Raw genomic sequence first — 25,170 nt, 5'->3', positions numbered from 1 at the left:
AGCAATAAGCTCAACCACGGCGCGTGCCGGGGAGCCGTCAGGCACCGGATTCGACGGCCCTTGTGGGACTGGAATCGACGGTGCCGACGTTGTCGGTGCCTCAGAGGTGTCGGTGCCGGGAAATCCGACTTAGACGAGCTCTCTGGCTGCGGTGCCGTTGGCACGGAAGCAGCAGGAGCAGTAGCTCAACCACGGCGCGTGCTGGGGAGCCGTCAGGCACCGGATTCTACGGCCCTTGTGGGACCGGGATCGACGGTGCCGACGTCGTCAGTGCCGCAGCAGGTGTCGGTGCTGGGCGATCCGACTTAGACGAGCTCTCAGGCTGCGGTGCCGTTGGCACGGAAGCAGCAGGAGCAGTAGCTCAACCACGGCGTGTGCCGGGGAGCCGTCAGGCACCGGATTCTACGGCCCTTGTGGGACAGGGATCGACGGTGCCGACGTCGTCGGTGCCTCAGCAGGTGTCGGTGCCGGGCGATCCGACTTAGACGAGCTCTCTGGCTGCGGTGCAGTTGGCACGGAAGCAGCAGGATCAGTAAGCTCTACCACGGCGCGTGCCGGGGAGCTGTCAGGCACCGGATTCAATGGCCCTGGGGGACTGGAATCGACGTTGCCGATGTCATCGGTGCCTCTGCAGGTGTCGGTGCCGGGCAATCCGACTTAGACGAGCTCTCTGGCTGCAATGCAGGTGGCACGGAAGCAGCAGGAGCAGGGGGCTCAACCACGGCGCGTGCCGGGGAGCCGTCAGGCACCAGCAGGAATCGTAGGCTTTCTCGACCTCGGAGGAAGGGAGCAGTGCCGAGTCGACTTTGGTGCCGGCGACGGCCGGTGCCGAAAGGCCTTGGCAGTACCGGCGGGGTCCGGTGCCGAGGAGGCGCTTCTGCCAGCCGCTTGATCATCGCTCGGCGCCAAAGGTGGAGGGGTAAGTGAAAGTCCCGCTCCTTTTTGTTCTCGGCTTAAAAGCCTTGCAAATGGGGCACTTAGCTGTCAAGTGTGATTCCCTGAGACACTTCAAACAGGAGTCGTGTGGATCTCCCTTCGGCATCGGCTTCTGGCAGGCCGAGCCCATTTTAAAACCCGGTGAGCCGTGCATGGGCTCCGGCACCGGGTTCATGGAAGGGGCTACTTCCCGAACCCCGCTAACAATTACTAAACTAACTATGTTAGCAAAGAAAAACGTATAACTATACAAATATATATATAAAAGGATTATAACTGCATAACTATATACGAGAACTACGAGTAGCTAGGGAAGTGGAGGTCAGCTAAGCCGCGCTCCACTGTTCCAACGACCGACACGGGCGGTAAGAAGGAACTGAGGAGTGGGCGGGCCGGCAGGGGTATATATCAAGCGCCATGATGGCGCCACTCTGGGGGCCACCTGCCGGCCCACTGAGTTGCTAGGGTAAAAGTTTTCCGACAAATGTGCACGCGCGGCGCACACACCTAACTGAAATGGATATGAGCAATCACTCGAAGAAGAACCAAGAATGTCAAGGAGTGACTGAGAATGCTTGCATGTAGTCTGCACGTGGGAATAATTTGTGTAGACACACTAGAATCCAGAAGTGTCACTATGTTTGAGATTCGGCATTGTATGAATAAAGCAACTTCAAGGAGAGGTGATTTTGGTTAAGACTTGAAGAGTTTGAAGTCTTATTTGGAGTGGGCTGAGGCAAAGGAGTGCCTGATTACAGATGCCTTGTTCCTTCAGTTTGGAACATATTAACCCCCCGTTTTCACATGAACATTTTGCCCAATGTGCAGACATTTTAAGCCATGAGCCATAAGTCAGCAAAGTATGCTCAGCATAACTGCAAGAACACATTGTTTTAAAGATGTCTGCAAGTGAACCATACTTGCTGTAGATAGTCAAGAATAAACATTTATGTCTAGTTCTCCAGAGCAGAGTCATCCACTTTGTGCGCTAAACCAACATGTCTTTTTGGACAAAAAATTATTTGACATTATTACATTCACAACAGCAAAATTAAGACTTATAACCTTTTAAAAGACACTTACTGCAGCGATGTCATTCCTTTTAACCATTCTTGCAATGTGAAATAACCCATGTTTTGTGCATCCAATTTCCAAGCTAGAACAAGCATAACTACCTATTTAAAAAGGAGACAATATTAGGACGGAGGAGGACAACAGATTTCTTGAACAGTTATTACTAGACCGTTTGCCAAATCCTTTTATTTAGTTTAGAGTAAGAGCCATTCAAATATGAGTGAAACAGGCAAGATGTTGAAACTCCTACTACTGAAAAATTAAAATTTTTTAAAAAGTTTTACAAACTGAGTACACTGCTCATTTATTCAGAAACACTTCTGTATTAAATTACTCTTTCTACCCTACCTTTCAATTTGTTAAGCCCACCAAACTACACCTTTAAGCTTTGGAGCAGGAACTGTCTGTACAGCATCGAGCATGGCTGGGCCCTAAAGGGTACAACAACACTGCTATAAAAAACAAGAAGCGCTGAGTCTCATAGCCCAGGTCAGCTGGCTTGGGCTATGGGGCTATAAAACTGCAGTGTAGATGTTCGGGCGTAAGCAGCCCAGGCTCTGAGATCCTCCCCTCTAGTGAGGTCTCAGAGTCCAAGCTGCAGCCCAATCCTCAAAGTCTATACTGCAACTTTATAGCCCTGCATCCCAAGCCAGCTGACCTGGATCAGTCGAGGCTGTATTGCAGGTCTTTTATCACAGTGTAGATATATCCTAAAACTCTGCTGTAATACAAACAGCAATGGCTATTTACATAAAGAGTGGTCCAAATCTTTACTCCAACTTTGAAGTATTTAAGGTGACTGAAACCCTCCTTTACCTAGATGTAGGTAGGATTTATTACAGCATAAAGGCTCTCCTGTGAATATAAAGTTTGTCAGTTACTATGGTTCTTCGAGAGAACACTGTCTATGTGTATCTCACTTGTGGATTGTGCCTCCCAAGTGTTGCAAAACTTCAGAAAGCTTGTTAAACACTACAGCTGTTGGCTCAACCAAATGCCCTCACACATTAAACATTTGGAGCTAAAGGCTAAAAGGGCCACGTGGCCCCAACTGCCTCAATTCCTTCTACTTAATCTGAGGGTCCCATGAGGGAAGAGCTCTGAAGAATAGTGTACTGGTAACACAACTATGCAGAGCCAACATCCTCAAAAATCATAGTTACTGCTAATCTACTGTTTTTCTTTATGGTGGTCACTGCATACTCCCACTTGGGGGAGTCTACCATGCACCACTGGCCACAGGAACATGGGTTCTAATTAAGTTCTAATTAAACAAAGATTGCAGAATTGTTCTTCTACAACATGCATGAAATCTAGATACCAAATCTAGAGAGTAGTGTCAAGTAAATGTCTAAATGAAAAGCCAGCTTGCAGTCCTACAGTATTTCAAAATGGAAATATTTCAAGGCTGCAGCTGCTGCTGCCTTAATCCTATGAACTTCAGATACTGTCACCCTAGGTAGCATATAACAAATCTGAGTTCACAGCCTAATCCATTTAGGATATGCTTGCCCTTTGAGCTAAGGTATTTAGCCCCTCCTGCTGCCTGCAGGACCCAGCTACATTCTAATTTCAGTACACAAGCTCTATCAGAGCTACCACAGGTAAATCTCCTTGAACTGAAATTGAGACCTTCCAGCTTGAAGCATAGGCCTACCCAGAGATGCTGAGTGAAAACGGCACTCTTTAGAATGAATGTTAAAAGATACAAAAAATAGACTAATTCCTAAATAGCTTAGTCCTATTCAAACAAAAATTCAAGTCCTTTTTGAGATCTCTGGTATGAAGCTTAGATTCTCCAGGTAAGAAAGAAGGTTTGGGGAAAAAAAATATCAGGAGATTTAGTTCAGGAACTCAGACACCACTTTTGAGATACATTTGGGATAAAGTGCAGGGCAACTGTCCCTGGGAAACAGAGTGAAAGGAAGATCAGCCACTAAAGCCTTTTCTAAAAGCTATTAATGCAGTTTAAAACTCTGTTGCTAATTACAATTACAATAATATTTTCCCAAGAGCTCAAAAGTTGAGTCCCACCATGAGCCACGAGGGTTTATGAGTTATTACACTACAAAATTGAGTCGTGTCTTGTATTTCACACAAATCACTTAGTACAAAATTATAATTTTATCTAGCCCAATTTAATGCTTTAAAAATCCCACAAAAGTCAAGTCAAGAAGCTAGACTGTCCTGTTTTCTTGTACATGACAGGTGTATTATGTATGAATTTTAAAAGGTCTTTTCTAATTCACAAGACATTCCTGACTGTAAGATATACACGTTTTCTGTATCACTTGTGTTTCAAAATCAGGTGGATGAGATTAGCAAATTTTCAAACAGGACAATATTTCCCCCCTCAGAAATATGAAACAAATATATGAGACCAATAATGTGCATATCCACTTCATTTCTAAATTAAAACTCTAGGATAGTTTCAATTAAAATAAACACTAACTTTTTGGAAGGTTTGAGCTTTCAGAGGTTAATTTACCCATTTTCAGTGAAGGCAAGTGATTTTAAGGTTTGCCATGCCAAAGCAACAAAATAAACCTGCCTGGTTTATGCTTCTCCATTTAACAATGGTTTCTTCAATTTTCCATTTCAAAATGTTTCAAACTCAGATGATAAAAGATTAAGAGATAGAAACCAGGCTCACTTTGGTGGCTCAGGCATATTTTGGGAAAAGCATTAACTTACATTTTCTGGTTCAACTCCGATATCTTCACAAAATTTCTCCATGCCTTCAGGACCTACAACGTCATCAGTCCCTGCAATCAAATGACATTTCACAATATTGTTGTTTAAATTAAAATTTACTGCAAGCACATCACTGCTGTAAAAGAGAAGTATTCATGCAACATAAGCTGAACTTCTGTAGGATTCAGTTTTCTTTTTGACATATACAAATATTTACCCTTTACAAGAAGATATTAAACTACGCTAAAAGTTTACACCTCTGGCAAGGCATAAGAAGAGAGAAAGAAAATATCAACACTATCCTTCATTTCTTTTTTAACTTGTACCACAGTACCCAATAATTGCAGCAATTGTGAAAAGTGAGTAAGGAAGGTACTGCAGGACAAAGACTTCTGAAACTGGCTCAGTACCAAAGTGCTGCTATACTGGGTGAACTGAACACAATGGTTATTAGAACTTTCTAAAGGCTCAAGCCAGGAAACAAATTTGTTTTAAAGTTATCTCAGTAGCAAGCAGATAATAAATCTTAGTTTTATTAGAATACAATAAATTTTTAAAGGAAGAGAATATAGCTAATAAATATATATTATACTAGTACGGGATTGACACCCCCAGAAACTAATGCACAATTTACTTCTTTATATTAACAGTAACTATCTTCTCTGAGTCATTTAAAACAAAATCTGAAATAAGATTCTATTTTTTCCACATTGCAACAATATCATATCACACCACATTATGGAGACTCCACATACACAAACCCCCCCCCCACAAAACTCTGCAAAGTAATTGTTATATTTTCTGAAGCCTGTTTACATAGCAGGAAGAAAAGCAGCAATCAAATCAAGACTCTACTTCACAATCTCTGCAGTATGCTGTGTGAAAAATACTAGAGGCATATACAAATAATAGTCAAACAGGCTTGAAAAAACAAGGCTTTATAATGAAAACAGCAGCTGACTCTTCACTATTGTGTTATAGTCAATCTTATATCAGTCTTAAATATTCAACCTTCAATTTAGAAGTAACAGGCTTTTAATTATACACATTTCCTATCTTTATTTCCCTATCTTCTCATTATCCCTGCCCCCCCCCCCAATTTAGCCACCTCAAAACATACAGCTGCTCTTTTGTAAGGGAAAGTCACATTAGGAAAAGGGCAGTATCAACAGTGGGTTTGTGTAAAAGAGAAAAACATATGAAGTGAACTAACAAAATCCCCATTTCAAAACTTGGAGTGTTATAACACCACTATGAACAAAACTATACCCCCTCCTCCCTGCCTTCTTCTTGGTACTTTTGCAGATGCAGCAAGTGGAAAACCAAAGTTCTTTCACACACTGCCATCCGCTCATCCTTTCTATGAACTCTTGCCAAGAATGAGTTATTCCAGTAGTCAGAACAAGAATAGAAAATCCACACAGCAATCAAGAAAGGCACACAATCTGGCAATAGGGTGCCTGCCTCTCTCTCTCTCTCCTCCCAACCTGCCAGACACAAAGACTCAGACTAGTCTGGTTCATATAAATCATGTTTTGCTTTAACAGCATCACCACCAAAAATTACGTGGTAATTTATTAGCTGTACAGATGCCAAAAAGGAATGGAGATGAGAGTATTAAATATTATGCATCCAAACCAGCAGCCGCAAAAAGACTACGTCATTTACTACCTAAAGTTCTAGGTATGCTTTCAGAGAAACTGCATAAGGTCCCCATTTCTCTGTCTATCAGCTATTCAGTTTCCCCTTCAGTGCTCTTTGCAGTACTGTACTATAGAATTATTTTCTCCCATTGCAAATAGCTTCCTTTAGGAGAGTTTTGTGTACTATTCTGCAAAAATAGCAGGTCACTGCCTGTATGTTGTCAGAAGATAAAGTATATCATAATAGGTGGTCCTAGAGGAAATTGCCAAGTCAAGTCCTGTTCAATATACAATAGCGAGAATGAGGCTAAAATATACCCTCATGCTTAGTGATGAAAAATATTCTAAGGAAAGACTCCTTGGGGAAATATGATCTCAGGAATCAGTTCCATTTTCTGCTTAGAATTGGAACCAGATTAAGAAGTGACAAACTAAATATGGCTAACCTCTTTCCCCTTTTAAAATGGGGCCCATGTCACCAGGTGTCTACACTGCTCAATGGTAAGGGGTCAGAGCTCTAAATCAATGAGTTAAACAAACTTCAGTTGGAAACATAATTTAATGTACAGATATTGGCAATAAATTCTGGTATAGATTTTAGCAATAAACCACAATTAAAGATTGATTTTGTTTAATGTACAGTTACTAATTTATTTGTAATTGTGTGTAACTTAAAACCAAAATAGTGATCTATTATCTGCATTTGAAATGTTTCTTGTTTGGGGAAAATACTGTCTTCGGTGTGCTAATTATTCTTTCAAACACTGGCACATCTTGAGTTCTTTTGGCATCTATCTATAAACAAGATTCTTTTTTATTCAAGGATTCTTTTTTCAACTCTTCGCTTTACCAAGAAACCTCTGTATTCAGATTTAGATTTCTAGGAAAAATCTCATTTAATAATGTCTTTAAATTTCAATACAAATTTAGACAATTGTCAGGATTAGGCATTGGTATATATCAGCTTACCTGCATACTCATAGAACCATTCTAAGCATCTCTTACTTGAAAAGACTTCTTCCTCTGTCTTTATTCTAGTTGAATCATATTTTCTATACATGCTAAAAATGGAGAAAATAATTAATAAGTAATTTACATTTAAAAAAACAGCTTTGTAGTCAAGATACAGTTAGCCAACACAAATGCAATATCATTTTCCTAATATGGATAGTTTAATCTTAGGGCTTCTGTTTTTCAGGGTTTAATAAGATAATTTCATTTTGGGGGAGTCTATTTTTTGGAAATTTTTGAGCTTTATGTAGCTTTCCAAATATGTGTATATACTGTAATGAGTAATGTATATTATACACATTAGTCATTATAATAGAATATACTGTAATGAGTAATCTCTCTATAATGTTCTTTAGCACACTTTAAACATAGTAATGTTTCAACCAGCACTACATTAAAGCACACTAGGGAAGTTTTAATGCACATTAACAGGGGCTACACGACCAGTTAATGTGCAACATATAAGTGCGCTTTAGAAATCACACACTGACAGTGTGCATTACTGATCCATGTAGACAAGCCCTTAGATACAAGTAACCATTTCCAGGTTTACTGCATAAACACCAGTTTGTTTTCTTTTCTTTTCTCTTCTTTTCCAGAATCAGGGGTGTTTTATTGGGGTTTACCAGTTAAAATCTCAAATCAGAAGCCCTACTTAATCTTTAGAATTTTACTTAACATCTTGCCCGCAGATATCCACTTATTTATACAACTGCTTAACAGAATAAGTACCATAAAACTAAATATTAGAAATACTGAATGTACAAATAAAGCTTGCTCTTTCAAAATTTGGAACATTTTCAGCAACATTGACTAGATGGCTCAAGGAACTGTAATGACCTCTTGAGACCTTCATCTACAAATCATTGGTTTAAAATCCAGCTCAGGCTGTGACCATCAAAAAAACCCTGCAGGGTAACCAAATGTGATGTGAATTTGTTAGAGGTCTTTCCTTCACACCCACAGGTGCTGACTCTATGGAAGCTCCAGGGCTGGAGCACCCACCGAAAAAACTTAGGGGTTGCTTAGAAACCACTGGCAGCCAACTCCTCCCCCATCCCATGCCTCCTGCCCACTGGCAGCCCCCATAAATCAACTCCTGCCTCTCCCTCCCAGCACTTACTGATTCCGGCAATCAGTGGGGTGTGCAGGAGGCTCTGGGAGGAAGGGGGAGGAGCATGCTCAGGGGAGGAAGTTGGGAGAAGGGGTGGAATGGGGCCTGGGACAGAGCAGGGGCAGAAAGATGCGGGTGGAGGCTTGGGGGGAAGAGAGCGGGTAGAGGCAGGACCTGGGGCGGAGAGGGGGTTTGAGCACCCCGTGAGCCCGGAGGAAGCGGCGCATGTGCCCAGCCCTGGTTCTTGTAACACAGACAGAAAGCAGAAGACAAGAAATCCGAAGAGCAGGCAATGCAATATGTATTGGGGTTAGTTTCAGGCAAGCAAATCCATAGCTCTGCACGCTGGCAGTCTGTTTCCAAGTGTTCCATTCCCAGCTTTGAGGTCACAGAGCTTTTATGCATGTCCCCGTTCCCAACTCTGACACTGCAGAGCTTTTTCCTGTGTCCCTGTTTCCTATTCCCCCCTGCCTCCTTCTTAGCAGCCCCATATATACCTGCAATGCATGCCCATGGTCCCACTCCTTACAACTTATGGTCATGTTCCATTTTGGAGGGTCATGAGTCTGGGCTCTTCGTCCCACCTCTTTTGTATCCCATGGGAGGGATATGGAGTGATGTTGTACACTGACCAAGGTCAGGCTTTTCTTCGGCTCTTAGTGTGTCTAATGCCTCCCCACCAAGCCTCCTTTCCCCTCCTAATGGGCAGCTTGACCTTGGCTTGAGAGAGGAGCCAGCCAGCCTTCCAGTGTATGCTCATCTAACAAACTCCCACCATCCCCAGTAACACTTTAACTGTTCTTATCTGTTCCCATTATACTATCAAATCCATCTGGCTAGGCAAAAGCAACACACAGCGTCTTTGTTCGCACATATTAGTAAGGATATGGATGTATCAAAAATCAAACAAGACCCAAAATTCTATCTCATGCGAATATACAAGCCTGAATCCTGCATTATCACTAGCACTCCTAAAAGAGTTGGTGATCTCAGTTCAGTTCCTGAACTGCCCTTTTAACAATACACACAATAATGGCAATTTCTGCAGAAAATCCACGACAAAAGACACAACTAACTTCGCTGCGTCCTAAACAGAAAACTCTCTAGAAGAGGGCTTAGGCCTCTGGGTAAAGAAATATAGAAAAATTTGAAGTGTCTCTATCTTTACTGTATTTGTTCAGCAGCAAAACAAGAGTATTGTGAATTTCTATCACTGGTGACACAGGAAAGCCATCACAAGTGCTAAAACAGAACAGTTAGTTACACTAAAGTAACTAGGGTTTTTATGGGAGGGGGAAGATGAGGGGTTTGGGAGATGAGGTTGTCAGTGTGTATCTCACTGTTGGTGCGAGTACTTTTTTTGTTTGATTAAAAGTGTCTGTTAGGGCAACACATGCACCATAAGCCTCCTCATACTCTCAGACAAGAGCAAAATGGGGGGAGGAATGGAGGCAACACCATGCTCCCACAGTTTCCTTGCAATTCAAAGTCTGTGTTGCTGAGGCCTCTGAAAAGTGGGGATGGAGCGTGGGTCATGGGATTCACAATGAGTATCTCAAAGAAACACAGTTACTGTAAGGTAAGCAACTACTTTACCTTTCAGCCTGTGTCAATATAAATCCCACTGTAGGTAACTGGCAATCAGTATCCCCCCTGGACAGTGGGAGTCAGGAATTCCAACTGTATAAAACACACTGAAGGATTGCTCTGCCAAACTTGCACTCTGACCTAGCTGCTATGTCAAGTGCATAACATTTAACAAAAGTTCAGAAAGTTACTCAATGTAGCCGCCTTGCAGATCTCAGAGACTGGAACGTTTCTGAAGCAGGCCGACAATGCTGCCTGTGCCCAGGTGGAATGTGCCTTGACATTTGGAGCGAGCGACACACCTGCCAATAGATAGGAGGTGAAAATACAGTGTGATCCACTTCGAGATTCTCTGCAAAAGAGATAGTTTGGCCTTTCAAGGTGTTAAATATGGCCACAAGGAGGCAGGGACAGAAAGGCAGTCCTGTTGAGGTAACAGAGCAAGACTCTGGAGATGTCAAAAGCATGCAGCGTCTTCTTCACAAAGCTGCATTCAATGCCAAGAGAGAAGACAGGTATGCTGATGGACTGGTTCATGCAGATTTCCAAAATCATCTTTGGGATGTAGCTTCATCACTACCTTTTCTCTGTAAAAGAATGGGTAAGGCAGGTTGGACCTAGAGCTTTGAGCAGTTCTCAACCTGTGGCTCACGGGCCATTTGCAGCCCCATCAGCACACAGCTGCAGCCCATGTGACATCCTCAGGGCCATACAGGTAATATATATATTGTGCAGATGAGGCCCAGTAACACTAAGAGAGCTGCATATGCAAGTCACAAAGGTAAATAAGGTTGAGAACTACTGCTGCAGAGCCTGGGCCAGTATAGCTATGCTTGCAGAGTCCCCTAGTGTAGATGCTACATAAGCCAGCAGAAGGAGAAATTCTGCTGGCATAGCTACACCACATCCCTTAATAACATTTGCTAAACCGACAGAAGCACTCTCCTGTTGGCATAGTTGCAGCTACACCATGGATTTAGCTGACACAGCTATGTCAGAAGGGGTGTGATTTTTTCCCACACTCCTAGCCAACACATCTATGCCGGCAAATCTTTGTAACGCAGACCAGGCCTAAACACCCGTCTGTCTGATATCAAGACAACTTGTGCTCAGTGTAAAAGAGTGAAGGAGCTTCTGAAAGTTCTGCTCTCTAGACTGAGTCTGCTGCAGCTCTCAAACACCTCATCAAATCTGTTCATGTGTCGAAGAAGTAGTGTGCATGGCTGAGGAAGAGAAATGCTGGCAATCTCATATCTTGGGCTCTTTTTGGCATGATATTCCATCGTAGTGGTGGTAAGACAGTGTGCACTGAGTCTGGGCTGTAGCTGGGGATGCTACTGTTTGAATTACAGAGAAGGGGTATAAATCCCTAGACCATGTAGAGTATCTCTGGAGTCCTTCAGCATGTGCACACCACTGTCTTCTTGCTAAACAGCTCTGAGTCCTCAGAAGGCAAGTCTTCAATCATGACCTACTCCTTTCTCAGGATGTCCAAAACTTGGAGCCACAATACATTGTGCATGGTCACTGTGATGGCCATAGACCTGTCTGAGACGTCTTAATTATAGCCTTAAGCTACTCTCTGCTGTCAAGAAGCAGCTTTGCAGAGAAAAGTGTCAACCAGTCATATTTGGTTAGCAGTGCTTGGCAATTATCCACCATTATTTTTAGCAAAGCCAAGGAATACAATTTCCTCCCAAACAGGCTGAGGCATTTGGGGTCTTTGTCATTCTATGTACTTTTGTTCAATCTCAACTTTTCTTGAATGGTTTGATATAACTAAAGAGCCTAGGTTGCGGTGAGTGTAGAAGTAATCAAACCCTGTGACGAAGTGGGACTGTTCTTAATGTTTCCTCTGAATACTGTATGGGTGCCTCAGTTTCCCCATATGCATTTCTTAAGTCTCCAGTATGCATAAATGGCTGACACTCTGTCTCCTGGCAACAAATGCTCAAGGCCCTTCCCCCCTGCAAGGGGATGGCTAAAGGTGAACAAAGAAATCAGGTGACCTCCTGGCCCAGGAAAGGAACAAAGCCCAGAGAGGAGGGGCTCGAGGGAGTTTCAGTTTGGAGCCGGCTGGGGACGGGAAGTGAGGGCAGACAGGGTTGTCTGGCTCACTGGGCCCCAGAATGGACCCGGCTAAGGGGTCCCATTCTCTGTACGTACAACCTCTGTTTTAGACCGTGTTCCTGTCATCTAATAAACCTCTGTTTTCCTGGCTGGCTAAGAGTCACGTCTGACTGAGGTCTGATCCAGGAAGGTGAAGCCGTGTGATCTTCTTGCCCTGAAGACAGTCTGCTCCAAGGAAGAGGAGACTCCCCAAAGTCCTGACTGGCTTATTAGGGAGCAGTTCCAGAGCACTGCCCGGGGACTCCGTGACAAACCCCATACGGGGTATTGGTATCCAATGTTCCCACTAATTTTTTTCATCTATGTGCAGAATGAATTTTGTTATGTGCAGCACTAATATCAAGGTAATATGCAGATGTGCACCACCATACAAATAAAAAACATAGCTATAATATATATTTTTAAACAGTTCATAGGTATGGAAGAAGAAGGAAGAATATTAAAACAAGGGATAATTAACAAGGTGCACTGCTTAAGGTGTTTATTTAATATGAAATCAAATAAAAAGAAAATTAACACTGCCCTTCGAGTACATGTACTTTATCATCCTAACAACTCAAGCTAGTAAATACACCAAAATGTGGCATACTGAAAACAGCAATATAAATAAAACAAAGTCATGGGCATTAAGTAAAAGCATAGAAAACATGCTCATCATATGGTGACAGTAGAGGGGAAGAGAAGAGGCAGGCAGAAGCAGAGATGGATTTTCAACATAAAAGTGTGGACAGGAATGGACTTTGTGGAGACTCGAGCACTGACACACAATCGTCAGGGGTGGAGACAATTGGTTGATTGCTCATCAGTGATGATGCCCGAACAACCTATGCGATTATGGGAGTGATGATGATGATAAAAAATATGCACCAGACGCCCAATTTAATAAACTACTCCTACCATAGACCACTAAATCTTCAGGGAAAGCTGCTCTCAAAAATGAAGCATCTGCCAAAACACTAGCATGCTATCAACTTTTGCAGTACACAAAACTATCCCTCTTGCATGCATATTATCTGCACATATAGCTCAGCTTTAAGATGCTAAATAAATCTATGAGTCAACTAGAAATAGTCATGCTCTCATCGCAAATATTAATACAGTATTTTCTGATATTAGAAAAGAGAGTAAAAGGCATTCACTTAGGCTATAAAATTTCTCTGAGATGTCAACTCTTAATTTGATTGATACTGCATGCACAAAGAACAGTAAAAAAAGTAATAACACAGCAAGCAAAACTACAAACAAACAAGTGACAACGTTGAAAATACGAAGGAAAGTAAGACATCAAGTGGTTGGTTATGGGTATTTAAATAAGTGCTTAGGACCCACGCTGTGCAAGTTCAACAGAGTCCTGTAGAAACAGGCAAAGAGAGTGTGTGTGTGTGTGTGTGTGTGTGTGTGTGTGTGTCCAACTCAAAAACTCAAGAGAAGAAGCCCTGGAGCACATAAACACATGGCTTCAGAGTTTGCACAGATCCCAGCTTCAAAGAGCTTGCAAATAAGGTCTTCATCCTAAAAAAACACCTAGCACCACACCTACTGCTTGCTACTTATGAGTCAATGGGAGTACTCTAAAGAGCCAGAACTACATTAGATAGCAAAGATCAGGCCTTGATGGTTTCCAATAACTCTCCCCAAACAAATTCTAAAACTTAATGGTAATCATTGCCTGAAATCCAACTCTAATTGAAAGGCCAAACTAATAAACAGCATCCATAGTGAAGTTCTTCCAGTTTTAACAATTTACCATGTATTAATTAGTAACAGGATATTTTAAAAAAAATCATAAGATCAGTTTACAGATGTCTACAACACTCCAAAAGAATTATGCTGTTAAAAGAATCATCTTCTCTCTTATCGTAAGCCATTAACACCTTTGTAAACTTTGTTTGAAATGTAACCTTGCAAATGTCATGAGCTAGGCCTATCCACGTTTTTGCTCCAGTATCCATTCACTAAAGCCCCAATCCTGCAAACGTGTATGCATGGGAGCCTTCCACATGCATAACTGTTTGCAGGATCAGTATCTAAGGACTTATCTACACTGGCACTTTACAGCACTGCAACTTTCTTGCTCAGGGGTGTGAAAAAATACCCCCCAACGCTGCAAGTCTCAGCGCCGTAATGTGCCAGTATAGGCAGCGCTCCCAGCACTGGTAGCCACGTCCCACATGGAGATGGGTTTTTAGAGTGCTGGGAGAGCTCTCTTCCAGCACTGTGCCGCGACTACACAAGCAACGTTAAAGTGCTGCCGCGGCAGCACCTTAATGTTGCTAGTGAAGACGTGCCCTCAGAGAGTGTAAATAGCATGATAGCAGCTTCTTAAAGCTACACTAATCAAAATAAAATCACAGATCTATTTCTTTTAACCTTGGATTGCTCTACATAAGATGGCTACAACAGAAGGATCAAGATCTCACTGCAACCTAATCTTCACTCTTCAAAAATATTCATATAACTCGGGTGGGCAAACTATGGCCTGGGGGCCACATCCGGCCCTCCAGACCTTTTAATCCAGCTCTCAAGCTCCCGCCAGGGAGCAGGATCAGGGGCTTGCCCCACTCTGCATGGCTCCCGGAAGCAGCGGTATGTCCCCTCCTCATAAAGGCAGCTAGGGGGCTTCACACATTGTCCCCACCCCAAGCGCCGCCCCTGCAGCTCCCATTGGCCGGGAACCACAGAAAATGGCAGCTCCAGGGGTAGTGCCTGTGGACGAGGAAGCACGCAGAGCTGCCTGGCCGCATCCATGTAGGAGTCGGAGGGAGGACATGTCGCTGCTTCTGGGAGGAGCTTGAGGTACACATTCCCCAGGGCCTGCACCCCGACCTCCTCCCATGTCCCAACCCCCTGACCCATCCCTGATCCGCCCGCACCCTCCAAACCCCTCGATCCCAGACCAGAGCACTCTCCTGCACCCCCCAACCCCTCATCCCCAACCCCACCCCGAAGCCCGCACCCCCAGCCGGAGCCCTCACCCCCCCTGCATCCCAACCCCCAATCTTGTGATCATTCATGACCCGCCATGCAATTTCCATACCCAGATGTGGCCCTCAAGTCAAAAAGTTTGCTCACCCCTGATATAACCTCCTCAGAACTCTAGGAAGAGGACAGATTAACAACATTAATCTACAAAAGCAGGCTAAATGCTTTACAATTAAAAAAAAACAGCAACAGAAGTCAGATCCTGCATTAAGATCTGCTAATGCAGAATCCCTGAGCCCTCATTCTCTCTCTGCTCTGGATCTGTCTCCCTCCAATCAAACTAAATCTTAGCCCAGTCTTTCTAACATCTCCCGGCAGATGTCCACCAGCTGTCAACTGAAACTCAACATGGACAAAAGTAAGTTCTTCATCTTTCCCTGCTGATACTAGGTAAAAAATATTTTGGTCTAGAACTGCAGAGGATTCACTGTTTTGTGTTTGCTCTACCATTCTAACAGTGGAAAATAGCAGGGCTGCCACATTATTCCTTCCCCATTATATTATTCCTGGCATATTTCAGGAAAGCACTGAAAGCATTTTGGTGAGTGGGGTCATGGCAAATAAGTCAATTTTGGGGACTCCACGACACCAAAATTAATTGTGGAGAACAACTGGGTCCATTTCCCATATATGTTTCTGCAAGAATGTTCTGTTGAGCGTGTCCACAGTGGTATTCTCCACCCGGCACGTAGGCTGATTATATAATGATGCTCTGCCGAATGCACCAGTTGCATAGTGTCACTGCTTCTGCGCAAATGGATAGTGATCTTGCTCCTCCCTGGCAGTTTATGTAGAATATACATTCTATGTAGTCAGCCATGACTTTCATGTTTGCCTTCATCAAATGGTAGGCAAACATTCCTAACTGCTCTGAGCTCCAATAGGTTGATATGTAGTGTTGATTCTAAGTGGGACCATTTGCCTTGAACCATGTGATCGTCTAGGTGAATTCCCCAGCCCAGTAAAGATGGATCTGTTGTCTGTATCAACACTGGAGGAGGCCCCTATGCAGATATTCTGCAGATATTTCCACCTTTTGAGAGTCTTTGGCTATCAAGGACATTGACAGTACTTTATTCTAGCTGTCTCTTTTTGGTGGATATATCATTTTGAGTCATGCCAGAAGGCAACGCACGTGGAACCTTGCATGACTTATCACAAAGGTGTCTGAGTATTTGAAGGCAATTTCTGGCTAAGGTCTGGAGGCTGATGTGAATGATTGATTAAGATGGTTAGGGTGTTGAATCTGTGTAATAGTAGGAAGACATTGGCCTTTACCACATTGAGATCAGCTTCTATGAATTCAAGCTGTTGTACTAGAGTCAGAGTCGATTTTTGAGCATTCTGTTGTAGTCCCAACTGTGTGAATACATCTATAGAAGAGGTCCCCAAACTGTGCAGTCCCCTGGGGGGCAAAGCAGAACATTCGGAGGGCACAGCAGGGCCCAGACCAGCCCCCATGGGGGGGGGGCAGGGAAGGAATGCCATCCAGCCCCGCTCCAAACTCTGCTCCGGCCCCAGCCCCAAACTCACCCCCAGCTGCAGTCCAGCCTCAACCCCCTTACTTCTGTCTGTGCACCCCTGCCAGCTGCAGCCCTGCTCCTGGCCCCAGAGGAGGCATAGACAGGGGCAAGGGGAGGCATGAGCCTGAAAAGTTTGGGGACCACTGATCTATAGTCTTTTGCACAGCTAACAGGGCATCGTCGAAGGATTGTGCCTTGAGTAGACAGTTGTCTAGATATGGATGTATCATGATCCATGATTTGCAAAGATGGGCTGGTACAACAGATGGGACCTTTGAGAACACTCTGAATGTGACTCCAAATGGAAGCACCTTATATTGAAAATGGTCTTGACTCAAGGTGAATCTCAGGAATTTCCTGTGGGATGGTGGAATCACGATATGAAAGTTAGCATCTTATAGGTCGAGGGCCCAGAACCAGTCTCCCTGGTCCAGAGATGGAATTATTGCTGCTAATGTAACGATCTTGAATCTTTGTGACTTTACATATTTGTTTAGAAACCTCAGATCCAGAATGCGTCTCCATCCTCCATTCTTTTTCAGTATCAGGAAATATTTGGTGTGGAAACCTTTCCCTCTGTGTTGATTGGGAACTGGTTCTATAGCACCAAGGTTTAGGAGATGATTTATTTCTTGAAGCAGCAAGCTCTTGTGAGAAGGGTCCCTGAAGAGGAACAGAGAGAGGGAATGGGTAGGCGGGAAGGAGGTAAAGTGGACTGAATAACCAATGGAGATGATCTCCAGTACAGATTTGTCTGATGTTATCTTTTCCCAGTTTTGTCGAAAAAGAACAGGACAGTGTTTGAAGGGATGTAGACAGTTTGAGTTTTGCAGCAACTGATGATGGGAGTGGTAGCCTGGGGCTTCAATCAGTGTCTCAACATTGATGTTTCAACGTTGAGGACTGTACAGTTTAAGTGTGGCAGGCTGCCGGCTTTCGTTCCATCCGCTGTCTTTTCTGCTGAGAGGCTGATGTGAATGATTGATTAAGATGGGGACGGATAGAACTGGACAGGTTAGGATCTTTCTTTTCTCTGAGATTTGCTGTACATCCTTTTCTGTGCAGGCATGTAGATCTCTAAGCAGTGCAACTTGGCTCTTGAGTCCTTCAATGGGTGCAGTGAAGAATCTGTCTTCTCCGCAAAGAGTTCAGATCCTTCAAACGGAAGGTCCTCCACAGCTGTTTGGACTTCTCTTGGGAGACCGGAAAGGTGAAGCCACAAAGCTCCCCTCATTACTAACACCACTGATACGGAGCAGGCAGCTGCATCCGCAGTGTCTAATGTGGTTTCTAGTACTGTCCTTGCCAGAGGCTGGCCTTAGGCAATGATGGCTTGGTACTGCTCTCTTTGATCATTTGGGAGACGTTCAATAAAGGCATTAAAATTTCCCATAATTGATACGATTATATTTGCCATCAATGCCTGATAATTTGCATATTTTTGTCTCCTCATTTGCATGTTGGTATTATCATGGCTGTCGTTTGCCAAATGATTTTGGTTAGGTCTAGGAAGTCCTCACTGACTGGGAGTGAAATATGAGCTAAAGAGAATGCATGCAGGACGTCCAGCAGCTTGTGTTGCAACGTCTTCACTTCAAGGGGGATGTGAAGTCAGTCCGCCACTCTCCTGGTAAGGTCCTGAAATTGTTTGATGTTGTCTGCCATAGTTGGTGGAGGGGGCATTATGGCTTCCTCTGGAGAGGATGATGAAATGTTTGTTGCTGAATTAATTTCTTTATTCAGCCTTGCCTCCTGGTCCTCAACGGTCTCCTCTTGAGGATCTGGGGGTCTAGAAAGGGAAGCTGAGGGAGATTGCATTCCTCTATCTATATGGGAGACACTCAAGGTCCTAGAGAACTGGTATCTATAGGATACCCATGGGAAAAAATTGACTGGGGGGGTTCTGGGATTTCCATCATTGGAGATTTTTAAGAACAGGTTAGATAAACACCTGTCAGGAATGGTCTAGATCAGGGGTTCTCAAACTGGGGGTCGCAACCCCCCAAGGAGTCATGAAGTTATTACACGGGGGAGTCGCGAGCTGTCAGCCTACATCCCCAAACCCTGCTTTCTCTCCAGCATTTATAATAGTGTTAAATACAAAAAAAGTGTTTTTAATTTGTAAGGGGGGTTGCACTCATAGGTTTGCTGTGTGAAAGGGGTCACCAATACAAAAGTTTGAAAAACACTGCTCTAGATAATACTTAGACCTGCCATGAGTGCAGGGGACTGGACTAGATGACCTCTCAAGGTCCCTTCCAGTTCTATGATTCTATGGGTCCCAATATAGCCACTGGGGTGGGATAAAGGGCATAGGTAGTAGTGCCCAAGGGTGTCCAAACCAAGTGGTTGGGCCTTGTCTGTCCTGTTAGTTATTGTATTTCTAGGTGATATGTCTCTTGACAATGCTCTGGGAAGCTTTGAACTGAGACAGAAGATAAATTATCATTATTGCCCTCTTCTTCTTCGCTCAATAGAAGTAGAGATGATAAAGAGGACGGAGGGGAATAGCTTGGTACCACAGGGTATTCCAGAGTCCGAGATGTGGTTAGTACCACTACATTGGTACCAAGTAGTAGGGATTACAGTGTTTCTGAAGCCAAGAGGTCCTTGGAGAAATGGAATTCCTGCAGTACTGTGGTGGTAATCAGTCTGTCTCAAATGGGCCGTCAGTGATAAGGAAGACAGTGGTATTTGAATTCTTCTGTGCTCCAGCCCTGAGCCCTCTCATACTCCGAACCCCTCAGCCCCACTCCCGCCACATGAATTTGTTAGGTGCACCAATATGGAGGTGATATGTCACACATCACCTCTATATTGGTGCACATAACAAAATTCATTCTACACATAGGTAGCAAAAATTTGAGGGAACACTGCAACTGACCTCCCTCAGCACCCCAGATTTGCTCCAGCTACCAGATGCAAAGTGACATTCTCCCTTGTTGCACTTTTAGGAACTACTTTAGCTTGCCATGCGATCTGTATTCCTTTCTATAGAATCTGTCAGAAGCCAGGGTTGTAAATTTACTTTTCCAGTGATTATGAATAGCATCGAGTCCCTCAAGAAGTTGCCCACTGTAGCACTAAAAGAGTGAGATTTATTTGAGCATCTGATCTCAATGAGCAAGATTCCATTATATGTACATGAAACAGATTCAGCTCCTATCATCATTTTCAGGGGGAAGCCTTTAGGCTATAGGATTTTTAGGCTGAAGGACTATCTTTATAATATTATTCCCACAGTTAGCACTGCTTGTGAAATACATGGATGGTGTCAAACGAGACCTCATAATTCTATGTTATTTTATTTGTTTTTGTTGTTGTGCTGATGCCACCTGAGAGCTTTCACACCCAGGGTTGAGGTGATGCTATCCTGTAGCTCTGATTCAGGCAGCTGATCTTCCTCCCCTAAGCAGGAAGAAATCCCTCTTTTTTGTGTGCATACACCTGTGCACCCAGATAATCAGCAAGTCTGTAATCTGGTCTTTTCTACATTAATCTGTCATGCTACACTCCATGAAGTGGAGCAGGGTAAAAAGACACTGAGGATTATCCACCATGCTGCATTCTGAAGACAAGCAAGGGACCAGCACTGACTTAATTTATTTAATATCCACTTTGGGAGTTTGTCCCTATGAACAGGCTTCAGAGGAGATATTAAAATTGGACTCAGATATGGGTCAAAATATTTTAAGTGGCTAGCAGCCTCCTTGCCTTATGAGAGGCTGGGCTTCTTGTCTTTCCCACCCTCTACATGGGGTCTTTCTGCATCTTTCATGGAAGGTAATGGCATTCAAGAATAGGCTCCCCAGAGACTCTACTTCTTATTGTATGGAGTCTATATGGGCCAGATGGGTCTGTTTCTCCTGGAGACCTTAGTCTGCAATATCAATAAGGAACACCAGAAGGCCTGTTACCAGGATGGCAATGGGGTAGTAAACTTGGCCCAAAGGCCCCTTTACTATACTCTCCAGGGCTGTCTCCAGTGCCCTCCATCTGCAACTTGAGGGGAGATGGAGGGGCAGAAGGCAGCTGAGTTCCACAGCGAGCTCTCGGCACTGAGGAACAATTTTCCACCTAACACCGCTCTTCTGGCATTGCTCCCGATGGAGAGAATGAGGGAAAGGGATTTTTGCTCCTGGAGCCAATCCTACCTGCCTCCTTTTCTGCCTGGGAAAAAGTGGTGGTAGTAGGAGGGGGAGGTAAGGCAAACCCACCTAGGCTGCGCTGGGGGCAAAAGGAACAGGACTGAACTGTGTAACAGAGAAGACTGAACTCCCCAACAAGATCCTTGGTAAAGAGTGCGTAAAACCAGGAGAGACAGGTCTTCTCTTTGCCTCTCAGCATAACTTGCTCCCTGAAGCCTGCAGGGGCGCCAGACATCACAACAAACACCTCAGAGGGCAAAGCACAGACAATGGAAATCGTTCCTCAAAAGACAGATGTAGTCCTGAGACACAGCTGGGAATTATCAACAAATTAGTCAGTCACATTTTTAGTCAGAAATATGAACTAAAAGGTGAAATTTTCCTCAGAGAAGCTCGGAAGCATGGAGGTCAGGCTAAGCCATTGGTGCTGTGGGTGCAGATAAAACTGGAAGGAACTTCAAGAGAGGGACAGTCCCCTGCTGCCAGTGAATGACAGCTTTTGGGTGGAATCAGACCTAAAAGCCACCTGAAATATATTTGTAGAGTTTAAGATGAAGAGCTACTTGTTACACATCTAAATGTGGAGAGACACAATGAAGATCCTTAAAATTACACCTGCAGAGTATTTTTAACTTCTTTACTTGTATAAAACACACACTAGCACTACCTTAGATTATTAAAACAGAAAAATGTTAGAAATGTAATTAGCTTTTTATTATTTGTTTACTATTTGCACTAAAGTCAGTTTCCTTTGTTTCCAGACAGCACTACTTTCTGGATCTCATGTACTGTCTCAATGTTTTGGCAGAGGAAATGTTCAATATAAAAACTTTTATTAGGTTTTGTGAAAAAGAAGTATTGTTTCTGGTCTCACTTCATTACTCTATTTGCTATTTATATGGGTACATTTGCCACATTCTTATAGATAATGTTGTAGTATTTCTTGTGCATCCTGTTTTACTTTTTAATTTTATTATGTCTGAAAATTAGTAAAAAAATGCTTAAAAAAAGACATACGTATTGCTTTTTGTTCTTGTTAGTACTGCATAGCCAACAAAGCAAAGAAAAGGGGACCTGGATTCTATTCCTTTCATCAGCATCAACAGATTTATTTTAATAAGTTCCAAGTCAGTTACACTCATGCAACTCCATTAAACACAATGGAGTTGCCCAGACATAATTAGGTGCCTAATTTGGCTTGGAGAACCTTTATTACTAGTGACAGTGAACAAAATGGAAAGAACTCAGTCTGAATAAGATATTATGCTGAGATTCCAGGCTGGCAATTAGAAAAAAATCTTTTTTCATCTGAGGACATTTATTATGGGTACATTTGCTTTTTGAGACACATTATACAGTAGAGCATCATAGCACAAGCCCCATTGTCAAGCTCAGGGGTCCCCAACACAGTGCCCGTTGGCTTCCATCTAAATGCGCCCGCATCCTGGCCGGCGGTGGAGCATCTGCCGAAATGCCACCAAATTTCTGCGGCGTTTCGGTGGCGACGCCTCTCGATGACGCTACTTGCCGCCAAGTGACGTCATCGAGAGTCGTCACCACTGAAACGCCACAGAAATTCGGTGGCATTTCTCACTCAGTCACAGGCATAGATTTCCACAGTTAGTGCCATTTTTACCATTTTATAAGTGGATGATCACCCCAACTGTTCATCAATAATGTTATTTCATTATTATTAGCTCACATTAAGATGACATACCCATCATGTCTACTTTTCTTAGCAGATAAATCATCTCCGGTTGCAGGTCTCCTCTTTTTCCTTGGAGGCATCACTTTGCTAAAGCAGTCTGATGAACTGCAAGATCGGAGACTTCCTATGGACGGTATTAAAAACAAGGAATAAAAATAGTTACAGGGCAGTGAAACCATGTGCATTTTCCTCAAAAAATTAGAGACTGGTGAACTGATTCGAATAAAAGAACTGAAATTTCAAAGTTAGACAAAATCCCCCCATCTCCTTTCAAAATAAAACACCACCCATTTTTATGTGCCACTCCACTTCCTGGTTTCTCACTCTACTTCCTGGTTTCTGTGAAGACAGAAAGCACTGAAAAATACTACAGGATCAAAGACCAATCTCTTGTACTATTTTCAATCTGTCTAGTATAAATTAGGGCTACAAACCTCCTGGGAAAATCTGCTTTAGAGCCTCAGGAAGCATCCTAACTTTTACTTACTTATCCAAACCAGAATTTTTGAGGTTTGCCCATCACTTGTCAAAATAAAGGGCTGCTCCCGTGATTAGAGCACAATACTTCTAATAGACACTCTTTGATTTCTTAACCCAATGTTTTGTTCTCTGGCCCAAGAAGAACAGGAAGTGCTCTACAGGGAGGGGCATACTCAACAGCTACTGGTAGGGAGCACCTTTGTCACTTTGCTTTGACTCTCTTAGGAGCAATAACAACTGATCCCAGAGACGGAGTTTTGTCCAACCCTTCTTAACTAGAAATAATGACCACAGCACAGAACCCTGAAGAAGCTGTGTATAAAACACAAGATAAAGACCAGCTGGAAGAGTCAGCACAGCTCTGAATAGCATGCAGAGAACTTTAAAAGGTAATAGAGAGAAGCTAAGGGTAAGAAAAGGCAGAGAAGCCAACTTAAGGTAATAGCAAGGAACTGCAGAACAGGGTAGTCTTCATAGTAAGCCTTTAATTCACCTTCTGTGTAGCTCCTATGGCATCCAAGATAATTCTTAATATAATAAAATCCCATATAATCCTCCAAATATGTTTCACTGCTTGATGCTTCAGAAAATCCAACCATAAAACTTTCCATTTTTAGACATTACAGTGGCACAGGATGAAGGTAGGTGCTCAACTCTCATTAAAAAGGCAATGGAGTTTGGTGCTTAACTGCCTTCTGTGCCATTGAAAATCTCTCCCAAGTGTTCTGAAAGCAATATAAGGAAGGAAGTTCAGATCCACAACTGAGATACAAACAACAGATCCTATGAAGTTATTAGATTTTGCAATACGTTCTTTACACGATAGCTTCAGATGTATAATTTTTTGGTTTAGCTGATTGTACTCTCCTACCTATTATCCATTTTTGGCCTTGCCCTCCCATCCATATTGTTTTAGAGAAGAAGGCAGTTCTCTCCATTTCAGGAATTCTTCGTAACACTGACCTACCTGTGAAGTTCAAGTCTTCTTGAAATCCCCAGCATTCATGTATCTTTTTTATTCAGGAAAGTAATGACTGGTCAAGCCTATGCTGGACAGGAGTGCAAAGTGGGAAGAGGTAAAAACAAAAAAATCTCATCTATGGAAATATACAAATAATGGCTTAGGAAAAAACAAGAAAGAAAACCACTAAAAAGACTAGAAAAATAGAAGATAATATTGAAAGAAAGGGACAAGTGAACATGTGCTGCAAATATTAAACGTTCTCAGGAAGGCTTCCAAAAGAATAAATTCTTTTACTCTAGTTTTTTTTTAAAAAGAGCTCTAAAATACTAAAATTACTGTCTCAGACTTAAAATACACATTAAGGAGCTAGTTAAGTAATAAGAACTCCAAGCAGCACATTGCTGGGGACAATTGCAGCAATACATTGCTGGTGTTGTGAGGCAAAAGATGAAAGTCCTAGTGAAAGCTATTTGAGAAGAGGAACATACTTTTAAACTGAGTCAAAAGCTCCAAAATATACTTCAGTGTGCATAATACAAAATGGATTAAAGAAACTATGTCATCTTATTAGTGATAAATCCACATGAATATATCTGCTGAATTTCATTTAGACAATCTTGAAATGCCTATAAATTATAGAGGCTGTAATTTCTTTTATGACCTTTTAAGTCAAGTTTTTAGAGGTTGTGTCAGCAAGTGAATAGACAGATAAACACTCGCACAAACTAAAAGTCTTAAGGTGATAGCAGGACTGATCGGTTGTTTAGAGACGGACAAGAGGCGCAGATTTACTGATTCCACCACACACACACTAGAGCAGTACAAAACAACTTAGTCAATGGAGTATGGATTCTAGGGTACCCTTAAATTTTAATGTGACTGCCCAAAATACATGCTACTGTTAAATATAGCCCATGGCCACTCCTTCCCCTCTAACTTTAGTTTAAAGACAAAGCTGATGAATTGTGGATTTTTTATTTCTAGGTCACTCAGGCAACTATTACTATATATAAAAATAAACATACAAATATGACTATAGGCATTTGGGTTTGATGTAAAATATATAAATTTATATGAAACACAGGCAGGGGCCTTGGGTTCCTAGTAAATTGCCAAAGCAACTGTAGGGACTGCAAAATTCAATACATGACTTTTCAGAATGTGGATGCTTAGGGG

At 42.9% G+C, this 25,170-nt stretch overlaps 1 protein-coding gene across 5 annotated transcripts in view; it reads right to left on the bottom strand.

Moving 5' to 3' along the window:
• DCUN1D4 (defective in cullin neddylation 1 domain containing 4) overlaps nucleotides 1-25,170 on the bottom strand; it is an 86,171-nt gene that overhangs the window by 16,929 nt on the left and 44,072 nt on the right. For 3 of the 5 annotated variants that reach the window (XM_030565221.1, XM_030565223.1, XM_030565225.1), the window contains 4 exons: nucleotides 22,560-22,674; nucleotides 7,317-7,408; nucleotides 4,705-4,775; nucleotides 2,020-2,111 (listed from right to left, as the gene is read on the bottom strand). In XM_030565221.1, coding sequence (XP_030421081.1) covers nucleotides 2,020-2,111; nucleotides 4,705-4,775; nucleotides 7,317-7,408; nucleotides 22,560-22,674 — 370 coding nt within the window. Of the gene's footprint in view, nucleotides 1-2,019; nucleotides 2,112-4,704; nucleotides 4,776-7,316; nucleotides 7,409-22,559; nucleotides 22,675-23,523; nucleotides 23,756-23,997; nucleotides 24,080-25,170 lie in introns of all 5 variants that reach the window. The other 2 variants (XM_030565224.1, XM_030565222.1) reach the window with 2 other exon arrangements.

The sequence above is a fragment of the Gopherus evgoodei genome, chromosome 5, assembly GCF_007399415.2.
Source record: "Gopherus evgoodei ecotype Sinaloan lineage chromosome 5, rGopEvg1_v1.p, whole genome shotgun sequence".
In the NCBI taxonomy this organism is placed as follows: Eukaryota; Metazoa; Chordata; order Testudines; family Testudinidae; genus Gopherus; species Gopherus evgoodei.
Note: the sequence above shows the minus strand (reverse complement) of the source record. Positions and strands in the feature narration are given on the sequence as shown.